The following is a 23,509-nucleotide window of genomic DNA, read 5'->3' as shown; positions in this document are numbered from 1 at the left end:
AGCATGCAATCTCTACGTGTTGGAAGCAGAGGGTTGTACAATCTCTCGAGAACCCCTCCATCCGGAATAGTGTTCTCATCTCATCCTGTTCCAACTGCATCGATCGCACAATGGAGATGTGCCTCCACGAGAAGCTCCTTCGTCCCAAGGCTGGCTGAGGGTTCGGTCTGGCAATCCATAATACCTAAGAGCCTACGGGATCGCTGGAACGGAGTCGACAATTCGGGGAAGAAGAAACCCGCTAACCCGGCGACCTACTTCATCTGGATCTATCTTCTCATCGGCTCACAGGCCATCCGTATCATGGGGGTCCAGACGGAGTTCAACACATACATGCGGAAGGCAGATATCAAACTAAACAAGCTGCGTGAAGTCGTCGAGAAATTGCAGAAAGGTCAAGAGGTGGATGTTGAGAAAGCTCTTGGGACAGGGGATGAGATCCAAGAACAAGAATGGGAAGAAGCTCTTGCGGAACTCGTGGCAGAAGACCAAGTCTGGCAGAGTAATAGAAGAAAAGCACGTGAGGAGAGTGAACGGCTGGCTGCGGAAGAACAGGATGCTAATCCTATCAACCGGGCTATTATCACAGACCACGAGCCCTCCGTGACCATCGCCCCATCGGCAAACACTCCTCGCCCCGGCCCCGGATTTTATTGATATTCATGATGGTTTAAGACTGGACAGCTGCAACACCGTGCCTGGGGCGTTGCCCAGATTGATTTTCTCACAGCTCAGACGACTGTTTCAGCACAAACCCCAATCGTGGGAAGTGCATGCGCAATCCGTTGTCGAGCTCGATAACAATTTCTCTTCGACTTAGACCCACGAGCTTACCTTTCTGCGCCCGCCCACCAGGCTTCGCACTGTGACAGGGTTAGAACAGGATCACTTTCAGAGATAGAACAACTCACTCGTCGGTTGTCTCAACTGACACCAGTGTTCCTGATGTGAGCTGGGTAGGATCATTGCGGTCAATCCCAATTTCCATTGCGGCATAGGTCGATGCAAGGATCTTCTGCTTCGCGCCAGCAGCGCTAATCTTCTCTGGCGCATGCTTCTCGTCATGCATCGGGAGACCGTTGATCCAGGCATGGATTTTAGGGAGATCCTGTTTCGAGAACCCTGGTTCCTTCTCCACTCCCATGGTTTGGAGGACCATTTTGATCATCCAGCTGGCATGAATGTCGGCAATGGAACACTTGGACCCACCGATCCACGGCCCCTGGGTTATGAAGTCGGTCTCAACAATATCGAGCATCTGGCGAAACTCCGCCAACGCACTAGGTCGGAGACTTTTATAATCCGGTCTGCTAAAGACGGCGAATAACTCCTTTCGATCTTCCTGCATCTCCTTGCTAACGAGTTTTGCTGGAACAAGAGGCAAGCCCACCCAGAAGGTCCGATAACCGAAAGATTCATAGGCATGATCAGCTGGGCTTGTTGCAAGTGCCTTAGCCTTTTCCGGGAAGATCTTTTGGATGGCTTCGAGGAAGACACGGTTGTCGGCATAGAGGTCTTTTCCAATTGCATTTACAGGTATTCTCCTGTATGTGACACCAAGATCTGCGAGAATTGGACGTGGCATGACAAATGGTTGATCGCACGTTTGGAACGGTATTCCACACATGAACAACAGATTTCTTGACTTCTGAGCATTGGGAGCGAATTGATAGTCATATAGAATGATTGGTGGATCAGGGGCGATCGCGCTCATTGTTGAAGATGAAGTTGGGTGTTGGATTCAACAAATATTCTCTACTCAATTATCACAGCATGATCTGGACTGTTCGTGCATATCCATAGGCTAGGTTGACCAGAAGATATATAGGGGATCATGAATGGTCATGCTTTCCGTAGGCCCGTTCGTTTTTGGCATGCTCATTGCAAACCATTTCAACAACTCCGCAAAATGCTAGGCGGGGTGGGACCTTTTGGTTTTGATCTAGGCCCCAATGCAGCATGGAACCCTAGCAAAGGAATATGCTTCATGTCACTCGTCCCAATAATTTGGTTTTCTGGTCCGAAGGTTCTGAACTGGAACGTCGTCATCACCAAGCCCGTTGACATGAAGTCCCCCAGTCACGTGTCGCTTCCCCAGAAACAAACGGCAGATGGCTCGGGGATACGTCACCGTACCATATCTACGGTGCATCCTTTCAGTTTCAGATGCTGTCGTTCATTCTTCTCCACTGCTGTGGGTTTTTATTTTCCAAACTTGAGGAACCAGGCCCATTTCTCTACTTTGTCAAAGACAATCAATCCTTAATTCTTCAATCACAGCATCCACACATTCGCATTGAACCCTCTCCCCCTTCATCTTCTGTCACTAGTTCGTCGTGCTCCTTCACAATCAGTGCTTGGACCGTCACCATTCTTCCTGAAATTTCCCCATCTTCTCTTGTTCGTGTGATCACGACCGACCCTTTGGTCATCGTCCACCCGATTGCTCTTCGATTCACCATCGTCCCAAACGTCTTTTTATCTTCGCATTCCACCTAGCATCGCACCGCTTTCAGTGCGCGTTTAATCACTTCTCTGATCGCGTCTTCCTTCCATTACAAAGCAACCTTCCTACCACCCGTCTCCTTCTACCTCTTTTAGCTGCGCAACACCATCCGCAAAATGGCGACCGAGGCTGCTCCTGTCAATGGCCTATATGGCACCAACCAGTACAGCCAGCCAGCCGAGCTTGCAGCTTCCACTCCTTCTGCACCCACCCATGGAGCTTCCGCTTCTCAATCCACTTCAACCTCCGCCACAGCTCAAAAGGCCGATCCTCAAGAAATCGGTTGGTACTTTGTCGAACAATATTACACTACTTTGTCCAAGAGTCCTGAAAAGATACATCTATTTTACTCCAAGAAATCTCAACTCGTTACTGGTATTGAGGCTGATAAGGTGGTTCCCGCTGTTGGCACAAAGGTACGTTGCTTAGCTCGAGATTCTGTTTCAATTCACTGAATATTTTGGCAGGCTATTAGTGACAAAATCAAAGCCCTAGACTTCCAAGACTGCAAAGTCCGCGTCCTCAATGTTGATTCTCAGTCCTCTTTCACAAACATCGTGGTCCAGGTCATTGGTGAAATGTCAAATAAATCTGAACCACACCATAAATTCGTCCAGACCTTTGTCCTCGCCGAACAACCCAATGGTTACTTTGTTTTGAATGACATCTTCCGATACCTCAAAGATGACGAGGACGAAATTGTGGATGATGAGCCAGTCCAGCCCGAGGTCCCTGCTGAGGAGCCACCTACTCCAGCTGATGGACAGGTCAACACCGAGGATCATCCTGAAGAGGTTGTCGCCTCTGAGACCTCCATCGAAAAGGTTGACGAGAAGCTTGAAGAGGAGAAGGCTGCCGTGGATGAAACCGAAACTACCGAAGTTAATGGCGCGCTTGTCCCCACTGCCACTGAGGAATCGGCTGCTGTTCCCGAGAGCACCTCTGTCACCGAAGAAACTGAGGAAAAGAGCGTTGAAGCGCCTGCAGAAGAACAGGCCGCTGAGCCCGAAATCTCTGCTGCCACAACCGCTCCCACTGAGACTGCAAGCTCCGCCGCTCCTGAAGCACCTCCAGCCAAGAAAACCTGGGCAAGCATGCTTGGTGGCGGTGGTGTGAAAGCACCTGCAGTTCCTGCTCTTCCCGTTGCTACCCCTACCAGTCAATCCAAATCATCTCGTCCAGCACCAGCTGCACAGGCTTCCAAGCCAACATCTGATGCTGCTGCTCCAGCACCCAATACCACGAGCAGCACCCCCACGTCACAGAGCAATGGTTGGCAAACAGCCGAGGGAAAGAAGGGAAAGACTGGGCAGAGCAAGCCTACCGAAGGTGTGGTTCTCGCATACATCAAGAATGTGAATGAGAAAGTCGACGCTCGAATTCTACGTGAAGTTTTGGAAAGCTTTGGAGAGCTCAAATACTTTGACGTCTCTCGCCAACGAGTAAGTAATACCCTCCTGCACAAGAAGAGTCGGTCTGACTGATGGCTTTAGAACTGTGCGTTTGTCGAATTTGCCGACCCTAGTGGCTATGCTGCTGCTGTCGCCGGCAATCCTCATACTGTTGGGACCGAGACAATCTCTGTCGAAGAGCGAAGACCCCGCCCCACCGCCTATGGTGGTGCTGGTGGTAACTTTGCGGCTGGCAACAACTATCCCTCCAACGCCCCCAACAACACCCGCGGTAACGGTAACGCCGGACGTGGTGGTGGTGCTCGAGGTGGCTTCCAGGGATCCCGTTCAGGTAGCCAAACCAACTTTCCCAAAGATGCCGGACGTGGTGGTTTCCAACCTCGAGGAGGCAAGTCCGGACGCGGACAGACCCAGACTGCTTAATTGGACCTCGTTGAAGCAGTTGACGGCATGCTTACACGGAGGGAAAATTCTCCTCAAAATCTCATGGTTAAGTTCATTACGGGTTATGGGAGCGATACAAAAGTGAGTGGGAATGATTCAAGCACAGGTTCCCGATTGAACTGGCGTACTCTCGTGATTGGAAAAGTTACATTTTTCCAAGTTTTTCATTATTGATCCAGTGTCTTCGCATAGCAAGCTCTCGGATTCTTTCAGCGTCATCATGATTGCGATATTGTGACGGATGGATTTGACAGATTTGCGAGTCCAGCAGGCTCGAATGGATCTTAGGTGGAGGACAGCGTTGTGTTTCAACCAAGGTCTTGTATTTGTCTCGTGTGTTAACCTATTCTATTATCTTGAGCCTTGCCTGGGGGACAGGGGAATCTAGGCATGGAGTTGTACATTAGTTTCGTCCATGAGACATAATGGGATGATGCACCAGACGGTGAGGAGATGCGCCATGTATAACGATTGCGCACGTCCAACCAAAAATCAATTGCCTTTAACCTGTTCATCCTGTGTAAGAGTCCCAGTATTATTCCAAATATCTCGCGTGTGGTCATTGGGGATGCCAGCAGTAATATTACCTAGGTAAGAGTCCGATCTCGAAGCCCAGCGTTGGAGGTGTGAAATGAAAAGTTGATCCGGCTCCGAGATATACGAGATACGTGGGGGTCGACTGAGGGGGTGGTCAGCCGCAATGATTGCAGGTGCCAGGGTCCCTCATCATCAGGCCGCAATCGGTGCAGGTGCCTTCCTACAACGCCAGACGACTTACTAGGATCATTACTACTCTATACTTGCCTGCAGTTTATTATATTGCTTATCATAATTATTTCCTCTTTGCCTGAATCTAATCCTTCATCCCCTTCCAATGTTCCAGTATGAGGCCAGCAATCGGTCTTGACAGTGTGGAATCTAGACCTCGCAAGTCCTCAGTCGGCGATACCCCATCGATAACGGGTGACCGCTCAAGCCATGGCCTTACCACTTTCTTCCTCTCGCGTGACGGCGACATATCAAAGTCTTCTTCTGACAGGAATGTTGACTCATCGACGTCGAACACATCCTTATCTCCCGTCGTCAGTCTGCAGGATATGATTCAAGAGGCCGATCAACCTTACAAACACCCCACTCCGAGATCACCTGTGGGAAGAAGTGGGAGCCGACGAAGATCCACGATCAAGCCCGGGACATGTACTGGTCTACGAAGGGGTTCGTCCTCTAACAGTAACGATCCATGCATACCCGTTCCAGACAGAGGGATCACACCATCTCCTCTTCATTCTCGAGAGATTTCCCTCTCAAGCAGTCCCAAGTCCGGTTCCTCCAGATCACTCCAGAAATCTGATGATGGGTCGATCAATGACGAGACGGGTAGTCAGGCAATTGCATCGAGTGAGGAAGATGAAGGAGAGATGCCTACAAAAGTGCAAGACAGTCAACCCGAGCTTATCATGCCAAGTATCAAGATGCCTAGTCGACGGCCTTTCACGGAACGAGGCAAGGGGTTGGGAAGGTTCAAGATCATGGTTGCAGGGCGTAAAGGTTAGTGAGGATCCATTACTGTGTTTCTGCAGCAAGTCTAACTGAAACAGCGTCTGGAAAAACCTCGCTTATCAAGTCGATCGTTCAACTGTGCGAGGATATTGTTCATGTGGATCCCTTGTCGCCTTCCTCGTCCCTCCATACCTCCCATCGAGACTCTCATCTTGGTCACTGTGCGACGAGCGAAATCTATGCGAGTACTAAGCCCTACCCAGGGTGGTGGTCCAATGTTGAGGAAAGCCGTATACTCAGGAGGAGGAAGAGCATGGGTGATTCGGTACTGGAGAGGAATATCTGTTTTGTCGACACATCAGACTCGGTGAAACTCGAAAAGATCATCAGCTATGTAGAGCAACAACTTGTCAACGCTCTCTCTTCAGTTGATCAATTGAGTGGAGAATTTTCAGGAATGCTAAGCGGACGTGGATCTTCACAGGTGGATGTCATCCTCTATCTGCTACGTCAAGGTAAGTGAACGGTCAAAAGAGTTTATTGACGAAGCCTACTGACAATTTCACAGATGATATCAAAGGTGATTGTGAACGGATCCAACAACTTTCTGAACTGTGCAATGTCATTCCGCTAATAGCCAAATCCGATCTCCTCTCTCACGATGACATACAGCAGGTTAAGCAGACTATTGACCTCGTCATAACAGCCCTCCCCCGATTACCCGCTTCGTTAAACTCGGATACTTACGAACAGAAAGCCCAAGCAACAGCCCCATATACAGTTACATCAGTCAATGGACCCGATCTGGATACGATGGATGCATCGCTACTGATGTCGTCAGAATACATTCAGCCACTTTTACCTTCGGAGCTTCGGCTTCTGGTGGATCATATATTTGAGCTCGACACTGTAGCTTATCTTCGACACATGTCGGCTCGAAAACTAGTGGCCTGGCACGCCAGTCATCCTAGATTAACCACGATTCCTTCACCTTCACTCCCGTCGGTGCACAACTCAACCCTTGCGTCTCCGATTCAGACATCACTGAGCAATTCAGGCCTCCTGATACCACTTGGATCAGAGGTGTCGCTCAACACATCCAATAGTTGGGCACTGGCCAAAGTTGCCGATCATACACAACGAGAAGAGCGGATAGCTCAAGTTCGGCTATCCAAGTGGGCCAGTGAATTGCAACTCAGTCTACAACGGGAACGTGAGAGGTATGAGAGGTTGGCTCGAAGTGAGCGAGCGGTTTGGTTGGTGGAAAGGATGGGAGAAGAAGTTCGCGACGGCAAGTTCCACGTGGCGGAGACTGAACAGGCTTTGGTGCACAAAGGAACCAAGGTCACTATGGCATATGGAGATGTGCCGAACTATCAAATGCACGATCCATTGGGTCTACTGCGATGGCAAGACAGCATGCGAACACGAGGATGGATTGCTCTGCAGGTGGTAGGCAGTTTTGGGGTCATGGGTGGGCTTGCATTTTGGCTAGCAAAGACGTGGGGATTCACGACATCTCTCAATGACTGGGCACAGGAGTTACACGGGTCATGGTTTGGCAATGAGTGAAATGAATTGAGCATTGTAATTGTGATGGGTGCCCGGAGGATCTGCGAATGACACGTTTGGGTGGGATGATTATCCTTTGACTGTGAGCAGGAAGGAGATGGCTCGGCTATATACAGAAACGTACGAGGAAGGAATACTCGTTTATCCCGAGAACTGAATAATGTGGCTGTTCTTGGTGTTTCCGGTACCGAAGACATTGGTTCAGGGGATCAGGAGGCAAAGATTGTGGCTCGACGGAGCTGAAAACGGAGCACGGGAAACTGCAGCAAGTTTGCTCTGGCAAGAACCCGTGGGTCAGATTGGTGGCTGCAGACCATTGGGATATCTCGGGTTCTTTGCAGATGAGGTGAGGTCTGGTCTGGTCACTTTACTCACTCTCATCACACATGCCTCAGATACATATAGTTGTAGTGTCAATATAGCCATGCATCTCTCATGTCATGTTCTACATTAATTCAAAGTCTCAAGAGCTGCTTGGGGACATAAGAGTCCAGCTCATCGCCCGCCAGCCTAAGAAAAGGTCCGCCTCGGATAAACTCGACTCTCTGTTAGCCTGCTAGGCGATGGTGCCTAGCCGCTCAGAAAATTGCAGTAGTGCGACGTTACCATCACCGGGAAGTGCCTGATGCTGTGAAACACACCAAAGCATCTCCGTCTTCCAGGGTCTGACCACTGTCCAGCTTCTGGCCCTTGTTTCTATTCCTCCGTATCGTGCCCAAGGATCAGGTCCAACAGAGATACCTAGACATATCGGCACTTACGAGGCACGCTCTCGATCACGAGACTCCGTGGTTACTAGGGATAACCTGGCCATTCATCCTGACGATGCAGGGCCGAAAGCAAGGAATTCTTTGAGTGCACAGTACGAGGTAATAGAAGTGGAGTGAACTCTCACGAGCAAGCAACGACGCAAGTCAACCACTTGCGAGTAGATAGTTAGTACGAGCAATATCAGTTTTTGCTCTTTCTAGGTTCTCAACAAGAGTATCTATCTGCATAGCCCGAGTAAATAGTCTGCGGCATGTCGCATGAGGCTTGCTGGCCAGAACGCGGTTGACAGGCAGCCTCATGCACGAGGGTTTTCGAATGGGTGTGTCGCCACGTGTTGGGAAAAGTATACTTCATAGGAAGCGAGTACGAAGTCATGGTCATCGAGTAAGAAATCGGGGGAGGGAAGGAAGTATCTCTCTGGAAGGCCACGAAAAGCCCCAAGGAAAGGGGCTGAGGGCGTGGTCCGCCGCGTGTCAGTGCCTGTGCATGTGGGAGTGGTGCTCGGACTTCCAACACTGCAGTTAAACAGAGTTAAGAGTTCCAGGCGTGTAGAGTGCAGAGTGCACTGGCGGCGGTGGTCTCGTGGGCAGAAGTTTAACGGTACGGAGAAGGCCTTAGGCTTAACATAGCCTTAGCTGCCCGAGAAGTTGCCCCCCCCAAATTCGAAACTCAAGCGGGACAAGTGGAGAAAGCCCTTGAATGAGCGTGTGCTGTGCCTGGCTCGACCCGCAGCGCAGCGAGCGAGCCATGGTTTTAACTGGCACTGTGCAATCCGAACCAAATTGCCCTTGCACCGGCAATCAACTTTTTGTTCTTTGACTCCGTAAACTTCTCTTGACTTTCCTCGTACGGACAAGCCTGACTTGATCAGTGATCACCCAAGGTCACACTCACAATTATTTCAGCATCTGTTCCTTGTCAGACTCCTCTGGTCCTCATTCCATCCCTGTTCCTGCGAGTAACTCACTGGCGTGCACTACAGTTTTGCCTTGGTGGAGTTTGTCCCGGGAATCTTGACCTTCTTTTCCTGCCCTTCCCTCGTCCTCCGTACTCGTACCCCAAAATCGTCCCTGACCTGCAACCTGCAACCTGCAACCTGCTACCGTAAGCTGCACTCTGCAACGGTCCACTGATCCATCACTCATCAGGCCATAAACACCACCCTCCAACCCCAAACTATCGCTCGACCTTTCTATCATCTTTACTCCTCTCAACTCCCATGACACTCACCGACCTTCCCTAGTATATCCATACTGTCAATCACATCACTCCCACTTTCAACTCCACCTCTGTCTATCCTCTCCCAACATAGTTTAGACTTTCGCTGTCTAATTGTTTCGAATCTCCCAAATTTGGCTATACTCGTGCAGATCACTACTCGTTTTAACGTCAGTATTCCATTAGTCGGACACCCGGACAACTCCTTGACCGACTCTCTGGCTCTCTCATAACACCGCACATCACTTTCTCCCACGCATCAGCCTCAAACAGCTACAATAGCTCCTTCTTCACACAAACCTTGATCTCAAAATAAACACCTGGTCTGCATCGATTGGACTCTCCTGCACCGACAGCTCTTGCAAAGTCAACACTCAATCCGCCGTTCCTCCCTAGGAACACCACAGCCATGTCTCGCAGATCTCTTGAATCCCAAAGGCCTATCATGGCTCCTAGCGTAAGTTCATTTATCAAGTCTCGAGACGCGGATCTTCAGACTCCAGCCTTGAATACTGAAAGGCTAACCCTGTCCAACAGGTCAACTCTTCCAAACGCACCTCAAAGCGCTATTCCACCTACTCAGCCTCTCCATCCTTCGCAACTACGAACACTGCCAACTCTCTTCCCTCGGCCGATACTGGTATGGCTGAAATCCGTCACTTGACCCAAGGATTGGATAGACTTGAAAATAAACACCTTCAGCAACAACGATTTGTTCCCACCCAGAAGAAAACAGATGACCTGTCGAAATTGAGCCTCGGTGCCAAAATCGAACGTGCCGTTGGGCGCAGAATGGCCGATCAGGACGCAGTTATGAGAGTCAAGAGACCAAACATGATTGCCAAGAAATCAATCCCCATCTCCTCATTCATCGACGAGAAAATGGAGCTCAAGGCATGAAGTTGCCTAACGATACTGGCTCCCCTCTTTCATATGCAAGAGTGCATTCCACGATGAATCATTGAATGGTTCCAACCCATTTATGAAATTTCCCAACGAAACACAATGATCCACGTCAGGAAAGACAACACGAAAAACGAACGGAAACGACAATTCTTTTTCATCTTACCTCGGCCGGACCAGGAGTTGGCTGTCCATTGTATATTGAGGCAGGGCATGGATAGCATTAGTGGGCTCTTCAAGCTCACTTCGCGACCCACCGATGACCACCCTGCTGCTCTAACCTTTTTCCCTTTTGCTTTGTGAAGAGATACCATTTGCATATCAAGGCTTCCCTTGTTTTCCCTATTCTATTTCGTCTGGAAGGACAACTGCTGATTGTCAACACTTCCAGCCCTTTGGGGCTTTTATTGCACTGGTTGGGTTGAACGGGATCGTTTTATGAGTCGAAATGGCATGCGTTGTTGAAGTTTGGAGATTTTCAATTGTGCATAGTACGAGGTTGACGATTTGGTGGATATCGAGCGAAGGCTGGATGCTTTGGGGGAAGGAGAGGAGATTTGGGAGTCTGGGATTTGGATACACCTCGAGGGTGTGCTTTCACTTGACCCGACAACCTGCGAATGCAAGTGAGATGATGCTACACCATTATCGACACCTCACGGCTATTCCTTCATCGGAGATCGAATCTGGAGGATAATGGCGAGCACTATTCTGTGAACAACAGGCGTTTCCGTCGTCTTTCCCTTTAACCTACCACACCACTACAAGGATGTAATTCGTGCCCTCATCCTACCCATCCATATCCTAGTCATATCAATAATTGTTTATCTCCCCAACAATATATACTCACGTCCTATATTCCACATCGAGATCGTTCTTTTCAGCTGTTTTATTTACTTTGGCATCCTGCTGAATACCACCGAAATGAAGATTTATCATTCACGCTGGAATAGGGAGAACGGGAAGGAAGCCCAGTGTCTACTATCGCACTTTCAATATCATATAAGAAGTTGACAGGTATGACTTGTTGATCTATTTGACACTCTTCGGGCACTTTGAATTGGTAGAATGATTGCATGTCGCGACCATGGACTAAATATAATGGATATCAAGATGTTTGTTCTCCGACTTAGAGCGTCATCGCATGATGCTACGGGGCAGACAAAAGCATTTGTATAAATGTGCAGTTAATCTATCTCGAGTACGACCAATGACAGAGATCCCAGAGTATTGGGCTGAGCAGGTCTAGATCGATCCAAATGAGAAAGAGAAGGCAGACTTGATGGACTAGGTAAAGAGCAGATATGGCGAAGTAAAAGCCGGGTGAATAGAATATATTGTTTCCAATCCCAGTGTTATGGCAGGACAAAAGAGATGACGAGTCCAGAAAAGAAGCGCGATTAAAAGAACAAAGACGCGATCGAACCAAACAGCGCGAAATCCACAGAACAGCACATAGAAAAGTAGAGAGAAAAGAAACACCCGCTTCCTTCACACACGAGGCGTTGACCAGCCCAGATCTGAGCTCCACACAATTGTGTAGACCGACCCAACCTTGCCTGTTCCCTCGAGCGTACACAAGTGCATATTGACACAATCTCAAAACGAGGAAACCACAGCGGACGATGCAGACCCGCAGGCACAGCAGATACTCCTGAGAGACACAGCCTCGCCTCGCCGCGCCTCTCCTCTCCACTCGACCACATCAGCGGCCCATCATCAACCCTCAAACGGTCCGGACCTCAGTTCTGTGCAGCAACACCCCAGACACCAATCCGACTGGCACCACCACAGAGCTCGGCCCTCTCGCCAGAGCAGACCATATCACACTCAGCCTCGCTCTTGGCCAGCTCACCCTTGCCACCATCGGCTACGAGATTCAACTTGTCCCCACAATAACACTCCCTCCCATACTCGACACCCGCAAACGCCCACCCTTTGTCGCGACACACCCCGACGCAGAACCCCTGACTCATGCCCGCGGCACTGGCAACGCTATACCGCGCCAACACGCGCTGACCCGCCGATGGATCCGTATAGCAGCCGAGATAGACGTACTCCCCGATCGCGGCGCGCGTCGACGGCAGCGGGACGACCGGGTCAAGGTACACGTTCAGCCGGCTGCGGCCGCCGCACGTCTGGGACGATGAGCCCGCGCACGGCATCGTGCAGCCCGTCGCGTTGAAGGGCGTGGATGCCAGCACCGCCACCGACGACGAGCAGTAGCATTCCCGCCCGTATTCGACGCCCGAGATTCCGTGGCTGTTGTCGCTGCAGAATGTACTGCACAGTTGCGGCGTCATGTTTGCGGAGCTCGTCGAGAGGGCGGAGAGGAGGCGCCCGCTGGATGGCTCGGATGCGCAACCGAGATGTTTGTAGGGATTGGGGGTGGAGGTGGAGGTTGGAATAGATGTAGATGTGGAGGAGGATGAGCTTGGGATGGTGATGGTGATGGTGATGGTGCTGAATGTCGAGAGGGTTGTCATGCTTGAGGCCGAGGATCTGGGTGACGTTGAGGTTGATCCTGTGGTTGTCGTGGATGGAGCTGATGTTGATGTTGATGTTGCTGAAGTATTTGATCCCGTGGTAGTACTGCTCGTGGAGGACTTCAGTCCGCTGGTGGTGCCCGTGGTTATTGTCGATGATGGGGGAAATGTGGATGGTATGGATGTTGGAGTACTGCTCATAATCAACGCCCTCGAAGTCGTCAACGAACTTGTCGCGCCAGTGAAAGTTGGTGTACTACTGCCTCCGATGCTTGCAGCTGCGCTTGCAGATGAACTCGGTTTTGACGAGGTGGTCGAAGTGGTCGGTAGAGTTGAAGTTGACAAAGACACGGAACTGGATCTTGAACTTGAACTTGCTGTCATCGAGCTTGAAGCGCCTGATGATGAGCTGAAGGTGCTAGCCGATCTCGTGGATGTTGACGATGTGGCTGAAACAATATTGGAGCTGGTAGTACTGGAAAATGTAGCTGTGGACGTTGATGTCGAGATTGTGACCGTCGAAGTACTGACGCCCCTGCTCGAGGTTGTGGATGAAGCTAACCCAGAGTTCATGCTCGTTGATGATGCTTGCGTTGTGGCTGTGGATGTGCTAACGGATGAGAATTGAGACGATGCTGACCCGAACGATGTCGAAAGCGTTGAAGTTGAAGTCGATGAGCAGGAGCTTGAAATACTGCTGGCAGTAGTCACACTACTGGAGGTGGACTGCTTGCTGCTCGTCGTCGACATGCTCGGTGCTGTTGAGATGACTAACACACTGGAGGATGAAGAAGTTACCAGGAGCCTGGACGAGGAAGTTGAAGTCGAACTCGAACTCGAAGGAACAACAAAGCGATAGTAGCTCAAACCGTTTGGTCCACCACATATCATGCTCGAATTACCCGCACAAGCCATATTACATCTACCATCTGTTGCAGTCAAGGAACCAGCTGAGGGAGCATTACCACAGTAGCATTCCCTGGCGTACTCAACACCAAAGAAATTGAATCCGGTACAATTGCCCGCACAATACGCAGTTGTCATATCGTTGCTTGCAACGGCCTTGCCTGTCAATGCTCGTCCTGGAACTTCAGTGTGACAGTCAACATATTGCCAGTTTCCAATAGTTGAGACGACTGAAGGACCTGCCGGAACTGGTGGATTGCTGGGAGTGTCAGAACCAGGCACAAAACTGAGGTTTTTGTACATTGTCAATCCGTTTGGTCCTCCACAGACCATACTGGAATTGCCGGCACATGCCATGTTGCAGCGGCCGTCCGAGACTGGAGCTGATCCGGTACTAAGAGTGTTGCCGCAATAGCATTCGCGACCATATTCGACTCCAAAATACTGGTATTGAGTACAACTTGAAGCACATGTCTGCAAGGTGATACTGGAATCGGCTGATGCGAAGGATGTAAGGGCTCTGCCCGTCGTGGCTTCGGTGTAGCAGGACTGATAAGTGAAGTTGAGGATAGTTGAAGGGGTAATGAGCCCCGATGGTGGATCTGATGGGTTCGGATTGCCTGGATCTGGGTTTGACGGTGGGGTTGGTACCGTAGAGCCACCACCATACATATACATGTTGAGACGGCTTGGGCCTAGAGAGAAGAGTCAGCAATAGTACGAATATGAGAACTCATTCATTCGGGAAAGTGAGATGATGTGTCTTACCGCCGCAATACTCCGTCTGATTGTTTCCACAGGTCATACCACATTCGGACGAGCTGGTACTCAAGGATGCACTTGCAAGTGTATTACCACAGAAGCTGTGAACGACAACATTAGTTCCACCTTTGCTTTTGTGTCAATTTGAGGTTTAAGGTGGCAGTACATACCATTGTCCGCCATACTCAACGCCCGAGTAGCTATATCCTTGACATGCTCTCAAGCATCCGGCAACAGTGTTGTCCGCGTTCTTCTGTACAGGTAGTGCTCTGCCATTGTTGGGCTCGGTATAGCATCCCAAGCTTGAGAACCCGAGCGTGCCTGGGTTGACGTAAGGTCCTGGAACATCAGTGGTATTTCCATTCCAACGTGTAGTGTCTCCAAACAATGAAATGAACGAACCTGTCCCGTCAACTCCATTGCCACCACAGCTCTGAGTAATATTGCCAGAACATGGAAACTGACAATTGGAATCCATGGTGACAAGCTTGGGGCGATTGTAGCCACACCAACACTCTTGGTTGTATTGCGTACCTGCAAAGATGTAACCACCAGCAGAACATGAAGCGATGCATTTTTCATTCGTATTCTGTGGACCATTGTAAACAGCAACCTGGAGTTGTCGACCAGGATTGTTCTCTTTGAAACATCCAGCATAGCGATATATGCCTTGTTGAGTTGCTTGATTCAATGGTGGAGCTTGCTCAGAGACAGCATTGCAGGTGAATTGAATGAACTGTTTGCCGAATTTGGGATCATTCAGATTCATGGTCCACATGGCTGTACCGTTGTATGGGTCGACATTGATCTGACTTCTAGGTACAGAACAGAACAAGGTCGCAGTAGCGTTCTGACCAGCGTATATCAAGGTACCTTCGGCGAGATCAACCTGATTATTGGCCCCAATGATACTGCCTGGTATACCGAAAGGCGGTTTGCTGACCGTCACGGAGATGGGAGCGGCACTTTTGGTTCCATTGTTCGTCAGACGGAGTTTTAGGTATCGGCTGGTGCTCTGAGTGACGTTGCCGAAATTGAAGGGCTTCTTGCTGTCATAAGAAGTCCAAGTGCCATCGACGGCTTGAAATTCAAGCAGGGCATTGGGTTGATCAGTTCCCGCAGCGAGAACATCAAGAACTTTCGTTCCTCCCGTGGAGATAAATTGAACATATACACCATAGTTTCCGCTTGATGGAGGGTTGAAATTGATCGGAACAGTGACCGCACTATTTGGAGGTATTGATGTCGGCATACTGTAGAACGTAAACGCAGATACAAGGGGTCGATCTGTAGTACCGTTTGGCGTGATCCACGGGCCTGTTTCTCCTACCACAGAGTATTGGACTTTGTTGATCGTCAATTGACTATTTCCAGCATTGCTCAGAACTAAAGATTGGTTGACACCACCCAGCTGCTGGCCTGTAATGACACCGTTCCAGGTCACAGTATTCGGATTCACCATCAAGAGAGGTGCTTGACTCTGCCCAGTCCCTCTGAGCTGGACAGGAGTATTAATACTGAAGCCAGCGGCCTGCTGAGTAGTGTTCAGTATGATTGAAGACGACAGAGGACCAACTTGTTGAGGGGTGAAAGTGGTTTGGATTTGGAACAATTGATCTTTTGCGAGAGAGATAGGTATAGTAAATCCGCTGATTGCGAAGTTTGGATTACCTGATACTGCTGCGGCTGTAACGGTGACAGCAGTATTAGCCTTGCATTGCATCATCATTGGTGATGTTGTAGTGTTGAGATTTACGGTCCCAAATTGAAGTGATGTGCAGTTCAGTGGTAGATTGACGGGAGACCCGTAGGCATATATGAAGCCCTGAGTTGTCCCTTGGTAAGCAACTCCATCTCCGAAGACAGGTCGAGTGAACTTCGTCGTGCCCGGAGTCACAAACGAGTTAATCTCGTTGAGTAGCCTGCCATTGGGGATAGCATTGTAAATCCGAAGATTCGAACCTTCAACATCTGACGTCCAAAGAAGCCCAGTGCCAGGCTCATCACGTAAAGATGTGACTGTGCCGTGACCAACACCAAGGACGTAAGCATTCTTCTCAGGCGAATCGGCAACCTTGTTGAAAGAGGGAATGCCGCCACTGCAGGAGAATTTGAAAACATGCGTCTCGTACTGAATGACATTAATGTAAATATATCCTCCCTCAAAGGGATATACACCAGCACCGGCATAGGCAGAGTTCTCATTCTGTTCAACCTGAATGACGCTGTCGAGCTTGTTTGGACCGTTTTGGTAGCCTCCCAGGTTATCAAGATCGAGCCAATAGGTTTTGCCGCTTTTGCCAGTCACAACACCGATACGTTTGATATTCCCACACGAGAATTGACTCGGAAGGATCTGTAGCGGGGAAGTTCCAAGATCTGGGCTCGGGTCAGCCTGTGTCGTTGATGTAACATAATGACATCGAATCATACCTTTATCAGCCCCGTCCAATTGCTTCTTCTCCCAGGGCATAAAGAAATCGACAACAGTCAGAGAGCCATCCGTATTGATAGACATATGTACCGCAGCTTCTTCGAGAGAAGTCGGTGGATTTCGCCCATTGACTGGTACACTATCAAGTTGAGAGGCATAACCATTTCCAGTAGCAAAGAACATGGACCCTTTGTCATCGCTTGCAAGACCGCCTCCAGACATCCACACTCCCGCACCTGGTACATTGGGACCAACTCCAGCTAAGGCTTGTTAGTAGCGGTTCAGAAATAAACTGTCATGACTTCGCTTGGTAGCCAAACTTACCACCTTCAGTTGCAAAGCGTTCAACCAACTGTCCTGTGCCCTTGTGCCAGCCAACGATCCAGCCGGTAAAGTTCCATTGAACACTAGTTTCCAGATAGGTCAGTCGAGTACCCAAAATGATCAAGTTTAGACGTTCTGCAACCAGCGAACTTCAGAAGCTACTTACCAGTGGCTAGCAAATCCTGCATAGACAAAATCTCCAGTATGAAGCAAAGCTGGTCGTTGGTGATGAATACCACCATTGAATGACCGAACCGGATTGTTCCTAGCTACCATTCCTTCGAGATCAACAGGAAAATTGGGCCGCTCAGTCAAGTCGACGGTACTAATGGCATGGATATAATAGCGGCCATTGGGCCGTCCAGATGGGCCATTGAGGTTTTGATCGACATATGTCTTCGCCGTCAAGTACCAAGTATCCTGGATAACATTAGCTCCAGCATCACAAATTATGGTAAAGACGAACTGTAGCTGGATCAATAACCCCAGTCGCAGTGATCCCAATTGTTGGATTGATGTCCACGCAACCAGCCAAGTCACTGACGAGGAAGGGCCGATGAAGATTGCGAGATGCCACGATGACCCCCGTCTTCGCAGTGATCTTGTAGACATTGTTCTGAGTTGTTGCCACGTAGATATATTGAACGCCATCAGAACCGGTGTACACCAAAGGTTGTGAAAAGATTTGTTCCGCGATGTTTTGTCCTCCGACTGGGTATGTTCCGGGGAACTTTGTCTTGAAGAGGAGCCCGAATTGAGCACTTCCCACTATGGCAGGATCCATATTGTGATTGTTTTGATAGCCGCTCCTATCATTTGAACCTCCCCAAGTGATCGTATCAGTACTGGCGAGTGCATTGGCACGGTTAATAAACAAAGCGGTAAAGAACGTCAAGAACGAAATGAATGGACGCATTGCTGAGGAATCAAGGTGATTCTGACATGCAGAAGTTGCAAAAGGATTGTGTCAAAGAAGTCTATGAGAGCCACGAAGAAGTCGAAGGATGGGAAAACGTTGAGTATAAGGCTGATTATCATTCTGCGTGGCAACTCACCTGCTGGTTTTCCTATATGCAAAACTGGACATCTTCTTAAGAAGTCCAAGCCAGAGTTTCGCTTCGAAGCGTATGACTCTGTCTCAGAAAGCCGACGAAGGAATCCGGTCGGAGGACAAAAGGAGCTTGTGAGCAATCCCAGTCAGTCCCTTTTGGGAAGCGGATGCAGACTGCTTATGAGGGTGTTCGATCAAAGGAGGAACAAGGCTTGAGCTTTTCAGACCTTCGAACATGGCAAATTTGCAATGGGTAATTAAACCTCGAGGATAAAATCCTACCAGCGCAGCAGCTCCTAGAAACGGATATATGGATACATGAGTTTGTTGCACCAAATACTGCATGTACGTCAGCGGTGGATTAGTACTGGTCCTGAGATGAAACATGACCCAGGCTTGAGTCATGGGCAGTCACAATCCAGAATCAAGGAGAGAGTCCGACGGGACGAGGCAAATCGCAGTTTTTTAGCTGGCTTTGAAATGCCAGACCCCAAGGCCTTTAGTTCATGGTGATGATCTGCTGCATAGTAAACTGGATTTATATCTCGAGCTTACAAGCATGGTTAGATCTTCAACGTGGCAGTTGGTTCATCAAGGTAGCCGCACGTTGTATTTAGCATCAGCAATAGTCTCCAGATGCTTTCGGTGCCGTCCCTAGAAGGCTGAGAGCAATTGACCAATTTCACACGGTGAGGAAGATGTCTCAGGCTTGGGTCGAATTTAAAGTGTGTGATATTGAATGCGTGTCCGATGCGTTACTCCACCGTTACGGCACTACGGTCACATACCTTCTGCTCAACTGCAAAAGCAAATATGTAGCACAGACGGCCAGCGTGTTGTATTCTTTGTGCTTTTGGGCCTCGGGGCAGCCTACCTATCCCCGCTTGTTGACACATGCCTCCGGTTAGTCTCGATTGATTTTATTATTGAGTACATGGTAATTCGTGTGCCTAAAGAGATGTGGCTGCGCTGCCGGAAATATCTCTGGAAACCGAAGCTTGGTCAGTTGCATTCCAAAGATGACCTAAATATCATGTTTCATGATATCAAAACGCCACTGCTCTCTTACCCCAGCCACGACGTCCATACTCTTCACTGTGAAATTTTTAATGCTTTCCCAGCTCAGATGTAGGTACAGCGGCTCGCCAGCTTCAGTAGCAATCAACGTTGCTGTAACATTCTCGTTACGATTGCTTTTCTTGCCGACTTCAATGCCAGAGTTGACCAACGCTCCACCCGCTCCTCGTCTTTGGTAGTCAGGATGTGTACCAAGTGTATTGAGGTAATACTGCTGCGACTTTGGGTACGACTTGTCAAGGTAATCACGCTGCGCTGCTGAGAATTGATGGTCGAAGTCGATGGCGCGGCTGATATTGACGATGAGAAGACAATCTTCGTCCATTTCCAGGGCGTCTGGTGAATGAAGGAAAAGTCCACTTGTCCAGGAAGGTGAAATCCGAGGCCATGCTTCAGGGAACTCCCAGATTGCGACTCCTACAGGTACTAAGTCGTGTGGGGCGCTGTTATTGGGTAGAAGGGCGACTTGGATCATCACATCGGGATTGTCAAGCATCGTGCTCACCCCACCAAGAAGACAGTTGAAAAGGTGGCGGGGGTGGAGGTCCATGAACTCGTTGACATACTTGACGTGCGGTGCTCCACGGAAGGCTTCTTGTATGATGCAGGTGATTTGCTCTGCGTCATTCACCGTGGCATTGCGTATCTTGATGGCAGTGGTCAGTAAAGATTGGGTAGCAGAGGCCACCGAGCACAACCAGGAAACCTGGAGCACGAGTATTGCGAGAGGCTGTGACAGGATTTGAAACCACGACATCTAGACAACACTTTAATTGGCAGTATCTACATAGGTCGTTATGACCAAAGATCTAAGAGCGGCTTCAATACATTAGGTATCTGACTGGCTGGATAGGCTTACAGTGGCAGTGATGTCAGGCAGCGGACCCCTCAGGCTCTGATAGACCCCGGAATGCCCCCGCAAGGCCCCCTCGGGCCCCAATGTAGTTAGTAATTCCCTATGCCTAATAACCCTATCGATAAGGCATTCAACAAAGGCAGGTTGGCCGAGATATGTCAATATACACCAGGAAGCGCCTCAGTGGTGGAGAGCTTGGAAATGCATCCGCTCACCACAGTTGCTCAGCAGTCACTTCGTCATGACATGGCTGAAGCTGTGGTCCTCCTCGACAAAGGATGACGCGAAGTCCACGGAGCCATCGAGGACGACCGAGGCAATCGAGTCTGTAACTCAGACGATTGACGCAGCCACCACATCGATTCAACGTGAGACCAACCAAGTCTTGCACTCCAACGTCACCGCCTTCACGCAACCTCAGACCATTCTTGCGACAGTCGTATTGACCACAGCATCGCTTGGAATCTTCAGGTTCTACAAAACATACCTTCGGAGAATCCCTCAAGCAGTGAATATCAACCCCAGTTTCCTCAGGCGCAGAAGTCTTGTTGGAAGGGTCACAAGTGTAGGAGATGGGGACAACTTTAGGATATACCACACACCTGGTGGTCGGCTTGCAGGATGGGGTTGGTTTCCGGGGAGACGTATACCCCTGGACAGGAAGGAGTTGAAAGACCAAACGGTGAGTTCGAGGGAGGAGGGGTCATATTTGCCCAAGCTGATGAACCAATAGATACATGTTCGCCTTGCGGGAATTGACGCTCCAGAGCTGGCACACTTCGGCCGACCAGCCCAGCCTTATGGACAAGAAGCTTTGGAGTGGCTTACGTCCTATGTGATGGGCAGGCGCGTTCGCGTCTATGTGTACAAGGCAGATCAATATAGCAGAGTTGTTGGGTCCGCTTACGTGTGGAAAGGGTTGTGGCGACGCGATGTCTCCATGCAAATGCTCAAGGCTGGGCTGGCGACGGTGTACGAAGCGAAGTCTGGTGTCGAATTTGGGAAAGGCGATGAGCAAAAGTATCGCAAGGCAGAGTGGTGGGCCAAGACAAAGAGGAAAGGCATGTGGTCAGGCAAGAACAAAAATTTTGAAAGCCCCAGAGATTATAAGAGTCGGCACGGCGTTGGGAATCCCCAGAATGAAGTCAAGCCATGATTGATGATGAATTCTTCTATTGCGGTAGTGAGGCGTTGCAAGGAATGCCATCAAAACCCTTTGACTATCCCAGTTACCAACTATCTGCTCCAAACTATTCGGTCTTTGGTTGCTCCAGTGAATGTCAACCCCACCAGGTGAAGAAGATATATTGGAGTAAAGGGATTGTGCTCTCAACGGACGCAAGAGGATGCAACATGAGTCTGCCAGTGTTAGTCTAATGGTCAACACACTTGCTTACGCTATCACAGACGACACACTGTAGGTGACACCTACCGAAATAAAACCCGTCCGACAGTTGGAGTATAACCGCAGCCGGGGTTTTCCCTCACTAGGACCTTGACGACAAGTTCCTCGGTTCGAGGTTTTTGTTATTAGATGTTTTTGGTAACTCGAAGGGATAATTTGATCTTTTTGGATTGTGGAACTTCTTATTCACTTCATCAATACCAGCTACCTTTCATAGGACAAATTGTAGATCAAGGTGAACACCGCATCGATTCAGAGACATCACGTGAGGCCTGAATATATATTTTGCGAAACCTCCGACCTCTCTTTTCTGTCATCATCAACATCGCCACCATGCCGGCCAATGACTCTCCCGCGGTTATCGTCGCTCGATTTCTGAAAGCAAACCATTATACCGAGGTTTGTCTGATTCCTGTACTGTAATGGCATCATCTCTAAATCTTGCAGACCCTAGCGGCTTTTCTGGAAGAGGCCGGGTTACCTGAAGATGCAGCAGATACGAAGCCAGGTGACTGGACAATAGAACAAGTCCTCGAGGAGAAGAAGCAGTACGACTCAAGTCTCTCGTTTGAGAAGAAAGGTGATGGTCAACTTACTGGGTGGACGCAACCTGCGCCATCGAAACCTGTGGAGCCAGAAGCTCGCGTTTCTTCAAATGTACTCTGCGTGAGTGGCGCTGGTGACGATAACGATGCACACAAGACTATCTTCATTACCACCGCAGATAAATCGTGGTCTCAACTTTCGACGACCGGTCCATTCCGACTTACACAGTCGATATCCAATGCTCATGCCAGTCCGGTGCTATCTATCAGTTCATTGCCTGGTCCATACATTTTCTCGACCTCCATGTCTGGGCAACTCATGCTTCATGATGGCCGAGGTAGGCTACTCGACAAATGTCGGGACCACTTAAAGTATGCTGTTCAGGTTGTATCCACGGTCACAAGAAACGGTAATTGGATCGTCGCTACCGCTGGTTGGGACCAGAAAGTTCATCTCTACACTCCGGAACACGAACTGGCCGAGAGATTTGAACCGGCAAATTCCTCTGATGTTGGAGATGAGTCCCACATCGACGGATTGCTTGGTGATCCAGTCCATACCATTGCTTTGCCAACCAATCCAGAGTCCATGGTTTTTGTTCAGCATCCTGATACGTTGGAACCATATTTGGTTCTATCAAGGAGAGATTCAACTTTTCTGTACTATTATTCCATTACTTCAACATCTCCAGAGTCATCCTCGTCAAGAAATAGCGAAGCCGCATATTCAGTACGGGAGACTGGAAAGCAGAATCTAGCGCCACATTCGAATGCGTGGATCGGTTTCACGCCATCATGTTTGGCGTTGTCACCCGCGGATCCTTCGCTACTCGCCGTAGCTACATCACACCTGCCACATATGAAATTAATTATCGTTCGTCTGCTTTTCCCCTCGTCCTCCAACGTTCCCGACACCGAGCCACAGACGCAGGCTTCACAAGCACGAGCAGCTCTGGCAGTGCAGGATCGTGAGGAGCATGCAATCAAGCTACATGTCTCAACAATGTCCCCCCAGACACCATACTCCACACCACAGGTAGTCTGGCGTCCATCTGGAAGTGGAGTGTTCGTTAATGCTGACGATGGGGTTGTAAGAGGACTCGATACTGATAATGGGAAGGTCGTCAGTCTTTTGCAAGCGCATGAGGTTGGAAGCAAGGTTCGAACACTTTACGCGGGATTCGAGAATGGTCCGGATGGCAAGAAAGAGATATTGATTAGTGGAGGATTTGACAAGAAGGTTTTTATCTGGAGAATTGCATAAACAATCCTGATGAATGTACCTCCCTACGCTCCGGCAGAGATTTCTCCGATTCGTGTCTGTATTTTCCCATCTA

The 23,509-nt window shown here is 49.5% G+C and overlaps 11 protein-coding genes across 11 annotated transcripts; 7 read left to right on the top strand and 4 right to left on the bottom strand.

Moving 5' to 3' along the window:
- Positions 1-3: 3 nt before the first annotated feature.
- LTR84_006025 (uncharacterized protein) lies at positions 4-657 on the top strand (the record flags this gene model as incomplete). The annotated part of the gene is made up of 1 exon (XM_064849589.1): positions 4-657. One exon carries the CDS (start codon positions 4-6, stop codon positions 655-657), a length of 654 nt encoding a protein of 217 aa, XP_064703813.1.
- Positions 658-907: 250 nt separating this feature from the next.
- LTR84_006024 (uncharacterized protein) lies at positions 908-1,714 on the bottom strand (the record flags this gene model as incomplete). The annotated part of the gene is made up of 1 exon (XM_064849588.1): positions 908-1,714. One exon carries the CDS (start codon positions 1,712-1,714, stop codon positions 908-910), a length of 807 nt encoding a protein of 268 aa, XP_064703812.1.
- A 908-nt stretch (positions 1,715-2,622) lies between these two features.
- On the top strand, positions 2,623-4,341 carry LTR84_006023 (uncharacterized protein; the record flags this gene model as incomplete). The annotated part of the gene is made up of 3 exons (XM_064849587.1): positions 2,623-2,922; positions 2,974-3,948; positions 4,000-4,341. The coding sequence occupies 3 exons, from the start codon at positions 2,623-2,625 to the stop codon at positions 4,339-4,341; spliced, it is 1,617 nt and encodes a 538-aa protein (XP_064703811.1).
- Positions 4,342-5,246: 905 nt separating this feature from the next.
- LTR84_006022 (uncharacterized protein) lies at positions 5,247-7,434 on the top strand (the record flags this gene model as incomplete). Its single annotated transcript, XM_064849586.1, has 3 exons — positions 5,247-5,910; positions 5,961-6,377; positions 6,431-7,434. The coding sequence occupies 3 exons, from the start codon at positions 5,247-5,249 to the stop codon at positions 7,432-7,434; spliced, it is 2,085 nt and encodes a 694-aa protein (XP_064703810.1).
- Positions 7,435-9,832: 2,398 nt separating this feature from the next.
- On the top strand, positions 9,833-10,323 carry LTR84_006021 (uncharacterized protein; the record flags this gene model as incomplete). The annotated part of the gene is made up of 2 exons (XM_064849585.1): positions 9,833-9,880; positions 9,961-10,323. The coding sequence occupies 2 exons, from the start codon at positions 9,833-9,835 to the stop codon at positions 10,321-10,323; spliced, it is 411 nt and encodes a 136-aa protein (XP_064703809.1).
- A 1,745-nt stretch (positions 10,324-12,068) lies between these two features.
- Positions 12,069-12,629, bottom strand: LTR84_006020 (uncharacterized protein; the record flags this gene model as incomplete). Its single annotated transcript, XM_064849584.1, has 1 exon — positions 12,069-12,629. The coding sequence occupies one exon, from the start codon at positions 12,627-12,629 to the stop codon at positions 12,069-12,071; it is 561 nt and encodes a 186-aa protein (XP_064703808.1).
- Positions 12,630-12,810: 181 nt separating this feature from the next.
- On the top strand, positions 12,811-13,440 carry LTR84_006019 (uncharacterized protein; the record flags this gene model as incomplete). The annotated part of the gene is made up of 1 exon (XM_064849583.1): positions 12,811-13,440. One exon carries the CDS (start codon positions 12,811-12,813, stop codon positions 13,438-13,440), a length of 630 nt encoding a protein of 209 aa, XP_064703807.1.
- Positions 13,441-13,734: 294 nt separating this feature from the next.
- Positions 13,735-18,022, bottom strand: LTR84_006018 (uncharacterized protein; the record flags this gene model as incomplete). Its single annotated transcript, XM_064849582.1, has 7 exons — positions 13,735-13,741; positions 13,801-14,413; positions 14,487-14,581; positions 14,651-17,174; positions 17,239-17,321; positions 17,405-17,658; positions 17,705-18,022. The coding sequence occupies 7 exons, from the start codon at positions 18,020-18,022 to the stop codon at positions 13,735-13,737; spliced, it is 3,894 nt and encodes a 1,297-aa protein (XP_064703806.1).
- A 1,291-nt stretch (positions 18,023-19,313) lies between these two features.
- On the bottom strand, positions 19,314-20,123 carry LTR84_006017 (uncharacterized protein; the record flags this gene model as incomplete). The annotated part of the gene is made up of 1 exon (XM_064849581.1): positions 19,314-20,123. The coding sequence occupies one exon, from the start codon at positions 20,121-20,123 to the stop codon at positions 19,314-19,316; it is 810 nt and encodes a 269-aa protein (XP_064703805.1).
- Positions 20,124-20,463: 340 nt separating this feature from the next.
- On the top strand, positions 20,464-21,378 carry LCL3 (putative endonuclease lcl3; the record flags this gene model as incomplete). The annotated part of the gene is made up of 2 exons (XM_064849580.1): positions 20,464-20,904; positions 20,956-21,378. The coding sequence occupies 2 exons, from the start codon at positions 20,464-20,466 to the stop codon at positions 21,376-21,378; spliced, it is 864 nt and encodes a 287-aa protein (XP_064703804.1).
- A 582-nt stretch (positions 21,379-21,960) lies between these two features.
- Positions 21,961-23,436, top strand: LTR84_006015 (uncharacterized protein; the record flags this gene model as incomplete). Its single annotated transcript, XM_064849579.1, has 2 exons — positions 21,961-22,026; positions 22,075-23,436. 2 exons carry the CDS (start codon positions 21,961-21,963, stop codon positions 23,434-23,436), a joined length of 1,428 nt encoding a protein of 475 aa, XP_064703803.1.
- Positions 23,437-23,509: the final 73 nt, after the last annotated feature.

This window comes from Exophiala bonariae (genome assembly GCF_035927105.1).
Source record: "Exophiala bonariae strain CCFEE 5792 chromosome Unknown scaffold_22, whole genome shotgun sequence".
Classification (NCBI taxonomy): Eukaryota; Fungi; Ascomycota; class Eurotiomycetes; order Chaetothyriales; family Herpotrichiellaceae; genus Exophiala; species Exophiala bonariae.
Note: the sequence above shows the minus strand (reverse complement) of the source record. Positions and strands in the feature narration are given on the sequence as shown.